The sequence below is a fragment of the Arachis hypogaea genome, chromosome 11 (genome assembly GCF_003086295.3).
Source record: "Arachis hypogaea cultivar Tifrunner chromosome 11, arahy.Tifrunner.gnm2.J5K5, whole genome shotgun sequence".
Classification (NCBI taxonomy): Eukaryota; Viridiplantae; Streptophyta; class Magnoliopsida; order Fabales; family Fabaceae; genus Arachis; species Arachis hypogaea.
In genome coordinates, this window is record NC_092046.1 from 55669698 (window position 1) to 55682897 (window position 13200).

Below are 13200 nucleotides of genomic sequence, written 5' to 3' on the forward strand. Positions count from 1 at the left end.
TTCTGTCTTCTGAATGAATGCTTGAATAGTGCATATGTCTTTTGAATTTGTTATTTAAGACTGTTAACTATGTTGGCTCTTGAAAGAATGGTGAACATGAGACATGTTATTGATAATCTGAAAAATCATAAAAATGATTCTTGAAGCAAGAAAAAGCAGCAAAAAAAAAGCAGAAAAAGCCAATAGCCCTTAAAACCAAAAGGCAAGGGTAATAAAAAGGATCCCAAGGCTTTGAGCATCAGTGGATAGGAGGGCCTAAGGAAATAAAATCCTGGCCTAAGCGGCTAAACCAAGCTGTCCCTAACCATGTGCTTGTGGCGTGAAGGTGTCAAGTGAAAACTTGAGACTGAGCGGTTAAAGTCAAGGTCTAAAGCAGAAAGAAAAGTGTGCTTAAGAACTCTGGACACCTCTAATTGGGGACTTTAGCAAAGCTGAGTCACAATCCAAAGGGTTCACCCAATTATGTGTCTGTGGCATTTATGTATCCGGTGGTAATACTGGAAAACAAAGTGCTTGGGGCCACGGCCAAGACTCATGAAATAGCTGTGTTCAAGAATCATCATACTGAAATAGGAGAATCAATAACACTATCTGAATTCTAAGTTCTTATAGATGCCAATCACTCTGAACTTCAATGGATAAAGTGAGATGCCAAAACTGTTCGGAAGCAAAAAGCTACTAGTCCCGCTCATCTAATTAGAATCTGAGCTTCACTCAAAAACTCTGAGATATTATTACTTCTCAACCTATTAGTCTCCTATTTTATTTGTCTAGTTGCTTGAGGACAAGCAACAGTTTAAGATTGGTGTTGTGATGAGCGGATATTTTATACACTTTTTGGGGTTAATTTCATATAGTTTTTAGTATATTCTAGTTAGTTTTTAGTCTATTTCCATTAGTTTTTAGGAAAAATTCATATTTCTGGACTTTACTATGAGTTGTGTGTTTTTCTGTAATTTCAGGTATTTTTCTGGCTGAAATTGAGGGAGCTGAGCAAAAATCTTATTCAGGCTGAAAAAGGACTGCTGATGCTGTTGGATTCTAACCTCCCTGCACTCAAAGTGGATTTTCTGGAGCTACAGAACTCGAAATGGCGTGCTTCCAATTGCGTTGGAAAGTAGACATCCAGGGGTTTCCAGCAATATATAATAGTCCATACTTTGCTCAAGGATAAATGACGTAAACTGGCGTTCAACGCCAGTTCTCTACCCAATTCTGGCGTCCAGCGCCAGAAAAGGATCAAAAGTTGGAGTTCAACGCCAGAAATGGATCCAAACCTGGCGTTGAACGCCCAAAATGGCCTTAGGCACGTGAATTGCTTAAGTCTCAGCCCCAGCACACACCAAGTGGGCCCCAGAAGTGGATCTCTATACCATCTGTTATAGTTTACTCAATTTCTGTAAACCTAGGCTACTAGTTTAGTATTTAAACAACTTTTAGAGACTTATTTTGTATCTCATGACATTTTTAGATCTAAACTTTGTACTCTTTGATGGCATGAGTCTCTAAACTCCATTGTTGGGGGTGAGGAGCTCTGCTGTGTCTCGATGAATTAATGCAAGTATTCCTGTTTTCCATTCAAACATGCGTATTCCTATCTAAGATATTCATTCGCACATGAATGTGATGAACGTGACAATCATCATCATTCCCCCACGAACACGTGCCTGACAACCACCTCCGTTCTACATCAGATTGAATAAATATCTCTTAGATTCCTTAATCAGAATCTCCGTGGTATAAGCTAGATTGATGGCGGCATTCATGAGAATCCAGAAAGTCTAAACCTTGTCTGTGGTATTCCGAGTAGGATTCAGGGATTGAATGACTGTGACGAGCTTCAAACTCGCGAGTGCTGGGCGTAGTGACAGACGCAAAAGGAGGGTGAATCCTATTCCAGCATGATCGGGAATCTCAGATGATTAGCCGTGCTGTGACTGAGCATTTGGACCATTTTCACAAGAGGAGGGGATGTAACCATTGACAATGGTGATGCCCCAACACACAGCTTGCCATAGAAGGACGTGCGTGCGTGAATCAGAGGACAGAGGAAAGCAGAGATTCAGAAGACAAAGCATCTCCAAAACTCCAACATATTCTCCATTACTGCATAACAAGTAACTTTTAACCCATGCTCTCTTGTTCATTCGCAATTCAACTGATAAATATAATTGACTTCCTGACTAAGAATTGCAAGATAACCATCGATTGCTTCAAACCAACAATCTCCGTGGGATTCGACCCTTACTCACGTAAGGTATTACTTGGACGACCCAGTGCACTTGCTGGTTAGTGGTACGAGTTGTGAAAAGTGTGATTCACAATTCGTGCACCAATTATACATATAAAACATACAATTCCTATCCCTCTTACAAACTTGTAACAACAAAGACGAGGGAAGAAAATAATCTAATTAATACAACAGCACATAAACCAAACGCAGTATAACTCTTCTTAATGCTTCTTCATCCGGTTCTTGAAAAGGTAAATCTATAGGGGGGTGAGAACCTAACCACACGGTCTCACCACGGAGTTTCAAAGTTGTCATAAGAAGATATCTAATAAGAAATCTGTATTCAAGCTCAGTGATTATCATTGCCTTATGAATATTTTAAAAGCCAATAGATAATCGTTCAAAACCTTTTCGAAGAAACAATGTTTAATCTTTCAGGAATCCAAAACCTTTCTTTTCTTATAAGAAAATCTCAATCAGAAACCAACCACGCAATCAAACAACACAATCATTAATTCAGCACCAAAGTTCATTCTCAAATGTAGCACGCCAGGACAAACACAGGCAAGACAGACAAGGAAAGCACAAGTAGGTAGCAGTTACAGCAAATAGTTCAAGTAGCAGTTAAGAACAGTTTAGCAATTAGGAAAACCAAAATAAGTTCAAACCCAAGCAAAGCATACAAATGCATATGATGCATGCCTATCCTATGGCTGATGAGGCTCATCTGTCAGTTATCCAGCCAACCCGACAAGTCTGAATTGTCCTTAGACTGTCCCCCGACGTGCATCCCCAAGAGTCTATGCATAGATTTTTCTCAAATAATCAATATTGCTCAATGGGGATAACATTCCCAGGAATTTATATAGTGCCCGGTCACACTTACGTCGTAGGGTCAACAGAGTATCGAGTTTTCAACCTGGTACACGTGGTGGCAAGCCACGGCATTTAATCCAGGGAACCTCGTATCTCAGATATTTTAAATTCATAAGCCATATGAATAATTCAAAGTTCATATCTCAACATTCTCAACATCATAATCATTCATCAATCCAAATCTCATTTCCAAATTCATTTCAAAACCATATTTCAAAGAAAATCCTCATTATCCTTCTTTCCATTCCATCCCTTAACAAATCCCAATTCAAAACATAATTCTTTCTATGATAAATAAATCAATCTTAAAAATATAATGTTTAAGAACAAATCTTTTTAATTAATTACTTCAAATAAAACTTCCAATTTTATAAAATTTCGGCAGCATCTCCTCTAAAACTTGGACACTACCACCCTTTTCGGGTCCCATCCAAACGTTTCTCAAACCATTTTCTCAACCATTTCAAAATCTCATTTATTTTTCCAAAATTCAACTAGTTTCAATATCAAATTGTTTTCAAAGCGAATCAGTGCCAATAATAAATCTCCTTTTTAAAATCAAACCAGCTCAAATACTAAATCATTTATAAAGTCAGACTAACTCAAAATTAAACCGTTTTTAAAATTAATTCAGTTTCATATTCCAAATCATTTCCAAAGCCGTTTCATTTACCTTATCAAAAATAGCTTCAAAACAAAGAAAGCCATTTTTCATAATAATTAATTAAATAACCTTTTAAATTAATTCCTTTTCAGCAATCACAAACTACTCAGACAATCAGGCAATCAGTCACTCAGTCCAGCAAACAACCATATTTATAAGGCCATCATAATCTTAGGCATATGTTTCTCACATTAATATCTATTTATAACAACTCTGTAATGTAAAATAGATTTTAAGAAAAACCCCTACCTCAAAGAATCAAACCCGCAAAAATTTTAACGCGACAAACCCACTTTTCACATTGTTCTGCAGTAGCTACGTTATGATTTGTATTCCAAGCACCCTCTGCTAGCGGAGAAGAACGGCAGAAAAAAGTAATAAACCGCAAACACAACAGCTTTAGCTAACAACCAGAATAAACACAACGAAGCAAGGCAAAGAGGAACATTACGCACTAATAAAATAGAATCGAAATGGAGCATTATGGCAAGATAAAGTACAACAAAATTTGTCTTACTAGAAAAGAAACAAGAGAATGGGGAACAGAGAAACTATAACTTCAACAACATTTCCTTTCAACAATTAGAACAGCGAATAAGGGCATAGCCGAGCAGAAATGGCAAGCCAGTGGCGGCGGTAGCATTAATCTGAATGATTAAGGCAGCAGAGACACCAACAATAATCAAAACAGTGAAACAGAATAGAAATAGAATAGGGTTCAGGAAAGCAGAAACAGGGTTACTGGTGAATCTGGCCCGGTTCGGCAACAGCGTAGGCAAGGCTTCTCTTTAGTGGTGAGACGCGGCGGTGGCAACCCTGGCGACAACCAGGCGTGGCAGTGGCTGAAGCTTCATCGACGGTGACTTGGCAGTGGCTTGAACGGCGATGGCAAGGGATGAACGGCGGCGACTGGGCGACACTGGCTCCGACGGCGCGCAGGTCTCCTTCCTCCTCCTCTCTTTATTCACGTCACTCACTCTCTCCGCGGCGGTGTCACAACAGCAGTGATGGGCTTCAGCGGTGGCGAATCGCTGGCGACGGAGGTCTAGCAGTGATGAACAGCTTATGCTCGGCGGGCTTGACGAAGACGCAGCGAGAACGACGATGGCAAGCACAACGACGGCGACCCTCCCGCAGCGGTGGCGGCACAGTTGGCAGTGTGAATCCCTTCTTCCTCTTCGCGTTTCTCTCTCTGCCCGATCTCTCTCCTCTGCTCGTGCATGACAGTAGCTCGTGAACGAACCAGGGCTCCTCGTAGCAGCTCCTCGGAACCGTGGCGGCGGCGTGATGACGGTGCGGTGGCATGTGGCGGCACGGTTTTTCCTCTCTTCTTCCCTCCCTGTTCTGCGTTTCTTTCCCTTTTCTTCTTTTCATTCTTTCCTTTCTTTTTTTTTTTCTTTCTCTCTTTAGTTTTTCTGAAGCTGGGTTTTGGGGAAGGTTAGGGAAGAAGGGTTGGTGGCAGTGAATAGAAAGAGACAAGGAAAACTGGAAAAGAAAAAGTAATAATAAAGTTAAAGGAGAGAATTAGTATTTAAAATTTATATAGATATATAAAAGAAAACATAGTATACAGTATTAATTTTAATTTAGATTTGGGGTTTAATTTCGATTTGATTAATTTTAATCAAATTAGGATATAAAGTGTTAATTTAAAATCTAATTTAATCTTAAAAATTATTTTAAAATATCATTTGTTGTATTAAAATACTAATTGATTTGAAATCAAATTCTTTAATTGAATTTATAAGATAATAAGATTTATTTTCTTTATTCCTAAAACATGAAGTATTAAATCATAGAAATATCAATTATTTGAATTAAATCACATAAAAATTCTTGTCATTCCGTAACTACTAATTTTTGTAATTTAAATATAGAAAATAATTTAATAATTATAAATTAGGTAAATTTCTAATTAATTATCAAAACCTGATTTAATTTTTTATTTAATTAGCTTTGATAAAATAATTTCTGAAGATAAAATTTCTAATGAATTAAATGAATTGAAATTAATTTATAATAAGATTTATTCAAAAATTCTGGGTCTTACAATAAACATGTCTTGAACAAATTGAAATAAAATAAAAACTTTTAATTATGATCATTAATTATAATCACATATATTTACTTCAAGTTTATACTTCGAAAACTCAGTATATTAATATTTTGTATTTTTATGTCTCAATTTTAGACTATCACAAACATTAGTTACTCTTCAATAATGACAATATTTTTAAAAAAATAAACATAATTAAATGATCTTAACATTATATAATAATTTTTAAAATAACAAAAAAATATACAATTACCTAAAATATAATATTTGTATAGTAACTGAAATTTAATTGCCAATATAAAAGTAACATATAATATCATTTCGTAATTAAATAAGTGTTTAATCAAAGAATTGAATATTTATATAATTATATGACAAAATAAAATAAAATTTGAGTTTAACAATAGCAAACACTCAAGTTTAAATTTTCATAAATTAATTTATTTTTGATAAAGTAAATTGCGCAATAAAAAAATTCATAAAAAAATTCATATATTAAAGTAGAAAATAATTTATTTATAAATACAAAATTAAAAAAATTATTCTTAAAAGTTGAATATGCAGATAAAAAAATAAATTATAACTTGCAACAATTATCTCTAGAATTTATTATAATAAATAATAAAACTGCAAAAGTCATGTATCTATATAAATTAAATTATATTAAATTATAAGATATCTAGATATTTAATCAACCTAATTAATAAGTTTGTAACTGATTTGATTTAATAATTAAAAAAAATTGAATAACCCTTTTTAGAAATATAATAATCTAAATAATATAGATTGAAGATAAGAAAAATATAACTAAATTATATAATACAACATTCTATTCCTAAAAATTTATTTTATAGAATATTTAATGTCAAAATATTTATCATCATCTGTGATATAATTTAATTTCACAATTATTTGAACGTTGTTTTTATGAAAAAATCGTATTATTTATTTTGAAAAAAATATTTACTCACTATTATAATTTAAATAGAATATAAAATAGATATTAAACCAATTTCTTTTAATAATTACCACTCACAAATATTCATCAAGAATATGAGATTTAAGAGCATACAAAGTAAATATAATACCTACAACTTTTACACTACCACGATAAGATGATTATCATAAGTCTTTTTAGCATAAATTAAATAGAACAACATATAATAATAAAAAAACAATCAAATCCAAAAAAGTTATAGAACACATATCATACACTACGATAGTTAGTTTTGAGAAAGTTTTAACCATTTATTCTTTTATTAGCTATCTTTTTATCTATTCTGCATTTTATCTACGAATATGTTAAGAATTAAACTTACGTTTCAACCTTTCAAAATCCCATATATTCTTGCCAAATACAATATTATTATGTCTTTTTTTTTTTATAGAAACCATTTAATGGAAGAACTGTTGGTAAAAAGATGAGGTTCTCTTATAATATTATGATTTTTTTATGATAAAAAATTAAAAATAAAAAGCATGAAATAATATTGTGTATATTTAAGTTAATTTTAATCTTTTTTAATAACCAGATTTATCATAACGTAATTAATAAATAATGACAGTTAATACGGATTAGATATGTTTTGAGTATGCTATACATTTTATAATTTTGTACGAAACAATATTAGTTTTAATTTATATATTTATTATTGGGTATTAAAAATAAAAAGTATTTGTATTATTAGCATTTTTTAAATTTTTATCAATTCGGACCGTGATTAGGTCTAAAAAGATCATCTGATAGTGCTATACATTCGCATAATCATAGGAGAATTAACTTTAGCGAGATAACAATATGGTATTTAGTTACTATATGAGTATTTTTATATATAGAATTATCAATCAATTATGTATGACTTCTGATAAAAATAATACAACATGGATATTGTTTGTTAGGTAAAAGATAACATATTGACAAAGAAAATTAATTACAATGGGTATATTCATTTTAAAAAATATTTTTCTATGTAATACTATAAAAAGTATCATGCTCACCCTAAATTATTAGAGGTTCAACTTCTATCGACAGCGGTAGAATGCCTAAATTCAGACATTTTCAGACTATAATATTTATCAAACAAATAATTAATAAAACACTCATCCATACTTTTTCATTTTGAGTACATTTATACATAAAAAAAATTGAAACAGCAAAAGTAATAAAAATGATGATTTTTTATAATTTTGTGTGGCTATCTATATATAGAACACTAAAAAACCATGATTATCTAAAAAAATTAATTTTATTTATTGCATTCAATTTGAATAATTAAAAAATCATCTTATTTTAGTTTAGTCCTTAATTTACATGATTTAAATTTAGCTCAATAAATATGATTTGATTTGATTTAATTATTAGTGAAAAATATCTCGAGAACTTATTTTATTCATAGATTTATTATTTTGATGATTAATTAGTTAATCTAATCTAATTAATTAATACAGATAATTAGTATAATTAATTTGATTTAATAAATTAAAAAAATAAATTAAAAAATACTAATAGAACATTAAAAGAAATAAATTAAAAAATACTACCAAATAAAATTGATATAAATTATAATAAATTATGTGATATTTAAATATTTAATCAAATTAATTAGTTGATATAGTTAATTTATCATAATAAATTATATTTAATGAATTAAAAGAAACAAATTGCTAAACACCCTCATAAGCATGTTACGTTAATTCCATCATTAAGTGCAGAAACCTGATTTTTGTATAATAGAATAAATAATAAATAGAATATATGAGAATATAATATGTGACATATTTTAATTATGAAATTAGCATGATATAATATATTTTTTCTGAATTCTATTGCTTGTTCGTTACTAATTTTTATGTAATTACTTAATAATTTCTGCCTATAAAACTATCAATTACCTAATATTATGATTTAATTAATAAAAATGATGACATTAATATTTTTCATAAGTCTTGTTATTATTTATAATTAGAAAATAGCCATAAATAAATTTATTTCCTTAATGAATGTTAATTTTGTTGTCAAATTCTATATTTTCCTTTAAAATTTTAGCGTAATTGAGTCTAATTTCTACATTTAGAAATGAATTTATTCGAAAAAATTAATATGTAAATCACATTATTATTACAAAATTACTTTTTTAATATAATTAATGGTAGTTATATGAACCATTAAATTTAGCTTCTAATGATATTAAAGTCAACCTATTTTATTATCTTGTGCCTTCAAAGAATTTACACGACTGACATAAAAATATAACAATTGAAAAAAATTCATTACAATGGGTATATTCATTTTAATAAATATTCTTCTATCTAATACTATAAAAAAATACATTGGCCACTTTGAATTGCTACAGGTCAACTTCTATCCACAGTAGTAGAATGCTTAAATTGAGATATATTTATCAAATAAACAATCAATAAAACACTCATCCGTACTTTCTCATTTTGGATACATTTATATATAAAATAAATTATACATAAAGAAAAAAAAAAAGAAAAAAAGAAGAGTTGAAATAGTAGACCAGGCAACTATGATTATCTAACAAAATTAATTTGTATTTATTGCACTCAACTTGAAAATATCTCAGTTGAAAATATATGATTTGAATTTAGCTCAATATATATGATTTGATTTGATTTGATTTAATTATTAGTTGAAAATATCCTAGTTGTCTATTTTATTCATAAATTTATTATTTTAATGACTAATAAATTAATCAAATTAATTAATTAGTACACATAATAAATTTGGTTTAATAAATTAAAAGAAATAAATTAAAAAATACTAACAGAATATTAAAATAAATAAATTAGGAAATACTACCAAATTAAATTGATATGAATTATAATAAATTATATGATATTTAACTATCTAATCAAATCAATTAGTTGATATAGTTAGTTTATCGTAATAACTTGTATTTAATGTGTTAAAAGAAATAAATCGAAAAATACTTTCAGAAGTATGCCATGTCAGCTCCATCATTAAGTGCAGACATCCGATTTTTATATAATAGAATAGATTAATAAAAAGTATTAACCTTCTAATCTTTCTTTTTTAAATTGGCTTTGCAAATAATGAAGGTATTACAATTCCATACAATTAACATCACTTATTAAGTACTTTGCTCAAAACAAAGCAAAAATGACTAAGTAGTAAGGTTTTGTTTCGTTGATGAGTAGGAATAGATAGGATATAAATTATAGACACAGAAATACAGAGGGACACAAACACACAAAATATGACTGTATGTGTATGATAGTCCCAAAATAACATCTGAATGACAGTTTATTGGTCACATAATTGTATTATTCGCCACTTACTTACCTAAGCATGACCAAATCCAATACATGGACTGGCTTTAAGGTTTCAAACAAGTGCATTTCTTTTGTCCTTTGCTACAAATAGAGATTTAACAATTCAAGATCGAATCTAGCCATTTTTCAGAAAGATACAATGTAACCGCCAACAAACACAGCCTGGGATATAAGACTTAACCAATTTAGGACATAAATGATTGGTGGTGAGTGTGGCATTGCCAAAAACTACCTTGGCAATTTTTCAGAGATGTCAGTGCTCAATAGGGTAAATTCTAGGCAAGGAATTTGATGGAGGAAAGTGTGTATTAGGTAGCACATGGAAGCACATGACATGAATCTAGGTGAAGCTTTTGGTGGCACGTCACTTTCAGGGTCAACATATTTTACATACCTCGGCTGTGACATATTGACAGCTGAATCACCAAAATAATAACATAGTTTTATATATTCACCATAACAAGGAAAAAACTATACTTTCAGATAGCAACTCAATGAATTAAATAAATTGATTCCCCCCACCATGTTTGGTAGTGTTACTGAACCCTTGCTGATGATGGCTCTTCTATATGCAGAGAAATCAAGTCCTCCAAAAGAGTTGATATTCTTAACACAAACCAAGATATTCTATTTATCACCGATTTCAAAGTTCCCTGTAATGTGATTCCTCATAACTATTCTGAAATAAGTACTTTTAAATGTGAAAGAGGAGAAATCAGCACAAAAATTATAAGAACTTGGCAGCATATGATCAGTGGCATTTAAATGAATTGTGATGAGATGCAGATCAATTATAAAGAAAACCACACAATTCATACATAAAAAGAAAAGCATGCAAGTAACAGCAGAATAAAAAGGACAAAATTGAAACAACAGATGATGTTATTGACAAAATAAAGCGAGGGAGAATTCTCCTCCCTCACCAAATTACACATAAAGATCTTCATGAATGAATCGTTTATGTATGCTGCCAAATAGGGCATGGACAATTTTACAAGCTTACACTCCTCTTCCCTTCCTTCCTATACAGTCCAGTTTATATAACGAGATTTAACAAGTAATACAATGCAATCAAAGTGATCAATAAAATATTTGCATAACAGGAGTCACACAGATATTTTCTTTTATTTGTTTTTTTCAAGTATCCAAAAGGGGGAAAAATTAAGAGAAGTATTGTGTCAATGTGTTGTGACTTTGGATCTCTTCTTAGCCTCACTGTAGAGAACGACCCCCATAACGGTTATTCCAAAGCCCGCCATCCCCATAACCGTGACAGGATTCCTGAATATCAAAACAGAAACAACCGCCGCAACCGCAGCTTTGGCGTTTCCCAACACTTGTAAAGTCAAGGCACTGGTGTGCTTCGTGACCAAGAAATTCGTCAAATTCACCAAATACGCCACCGTGGCATTCCCAAGCAACAAGAACACCATATACGGATCCTCCTTCGCCTTCTCAATCGTCACACTGAAAACGTTCCCTTCGATGTAGAGAGTAAATGGCAGCAATATCATGGCCGCCATTGGAGCCATGTAAAGAAGAAGGTTCATAGAGTGAAGCTTTTCGCCTTCTGAACTTAAGAGGATTCCCTGGACAACCGATTTCAGTGCTCGACCCGCGGTTGAACCCACGCAAACCAAGAAGCCGAACAAGTGGAAGAGAGGCTCGCTGTTGCTGGCGACTACGATGCCAAGAACAACAGGCAAGAGTGCCACGTATACTTCACCGGTTTCTTTCTTGCAGGTTATGATGAAAGAGAAGATGGCTGTGAAGAACGGGGTCGTTGCTCCTATTGCTTGGTTGAAAGACACAGGAATGTACCTATATTGAACGAATATTGAGTTATTGAACTCTGAATCCAATACAATATATAGGGATAGTCTATTATGCTTCCAGCTCTTTCTTTAAGAAAAAAAGTATGAAAATATACCTGAGGGAGGTGTTGCCGCAGACAACAGAGAAGCAGAAGATGGCGCTGAGTGCGAGGATCTTAAGGAACTGCTTCTTGGAGTGGATGTGCTGAGGAGGAACGAGCTCCAGGAAGTTAATGGACGCGTAGCTGTAAGCGGAGCAGGATAGCATGTGGAGCATGGTGAGAAAGATTGGGTAGCGGTAACCATAGAAGCTGAGGAGGTACTTGTTGAGGAGGAGGACGCCGATGTTGGAGAAGTACCACGACGCAATTATGATTGCAGTTAGGATCGTTGGGGACATGGAGGTGGTGGTGGCGATGCCACTTTTTAGGCCGTTTAGGTGGTTGTTTCTTGCTTCCGATGGCGGTGTCGCCGGGATGTCCAGTACTTGGTCGGGATTGTTGTTGGTGGATGAGTTGTCCAACAACCTCGGATTGCTCATCCTTCTGGTTGTCCATGTCTGTGCCTCCACCATTTCGCCAGTGGGTTTGGTGTCTTTGTGATTCTGGTGATGCTATAACATATGGCAGAGTTTGGTGTTTGTTTATGTTTAGATCTGAATTTCGTATTGCCAACCAAGTGGAATGGAGGATTGGGATTGGTAATTGGTGGGGTGACAGGGACGAAAGTGTGTGGGAGGGGAATGTGTTGCTATTAAGATTTGGGTTTGTGGCCGTTGGATGAGGATTTGTGGGGCCCCAATTGGAGGGAATAATAAAGGGAGGTTTCCCCTCTTTTGCAATGGGTGGACCCTTTTGGACTTTGGAGAGAATTTGTTTATGGATAGGCTTGGAAGCCCTGCCTCCAGCTCAAGCTAAGGTGGGGAGTGTCGGTGTTTAATCACAAAATTGTACACTTATAAGGTATACATTGGATCCACTTACATTCATATTCACTTTAGAAATTAGAACAGATCAAATCAATCATATAGAAAAAAAATGCACCTACGTTTATATTCAATTTATATCAGACCAAATCATATGATAAAAAAAAATGTTAGAAGAATTTAATTTTACCATAGGTATGTCACGACCACAATAACTATGTGTTTATTGGATGCGCCACATTTATATAGACAATTAGATTTGATTAGATGAAAATCAAAGGCTAATATGAAAGAAGAGTATTGATAGATTCTAAT

At 32.6% G+C, this 13200-nt stretch overlaps 1 protein-coding gene across 1 annotated transcript; it reads right to left on the bottom strand.

Moving 5' to 3' along the window:
* Window positions 1–11010: 11010 nt before the first annotated feature.
* On the bottom strand, window positions 11011–12890 carry LOC112721348 (probable sugar phosphate/phosphate translocator At1g12500). Its single transcript, XM_025772416.3, has 2 exons — window positions 12077–12890; window positions 11011–11967 (listed from the first exon to the last, which is right to left on the bottom strand). The coding sequence occupies exons 1-2, from the start codon at window positions 12532–12534 to the stop codon at window positions 11325–11327; spliced, it is 1101 nt and encodes a 366-aa protein (XP_025628201.1). The 5' UTR covers window positions 12535–12890; the 3' UTR covers window positions 11011–11324.
* Window positions 12891–13200: the final 310 nt, after the last annotated feature.

Bases quoted from the DNA above. Each gene is read 5' to 3' on its own strand.
- LOC112721348 (XM_025772416.3), bottom strand. From the start codon at position 12,534: ATGGTGGAGGCACAGACATGGACAACCAGAAGGATGAGCAATCCGAGG. The intron at 11,968-12,076 runs GTATATTTTCAT...CGTTCAATATAG, and splicing joins TGCGGCAACACCTCCCTCAG to GTACATTCCTGTGTCTTTCA.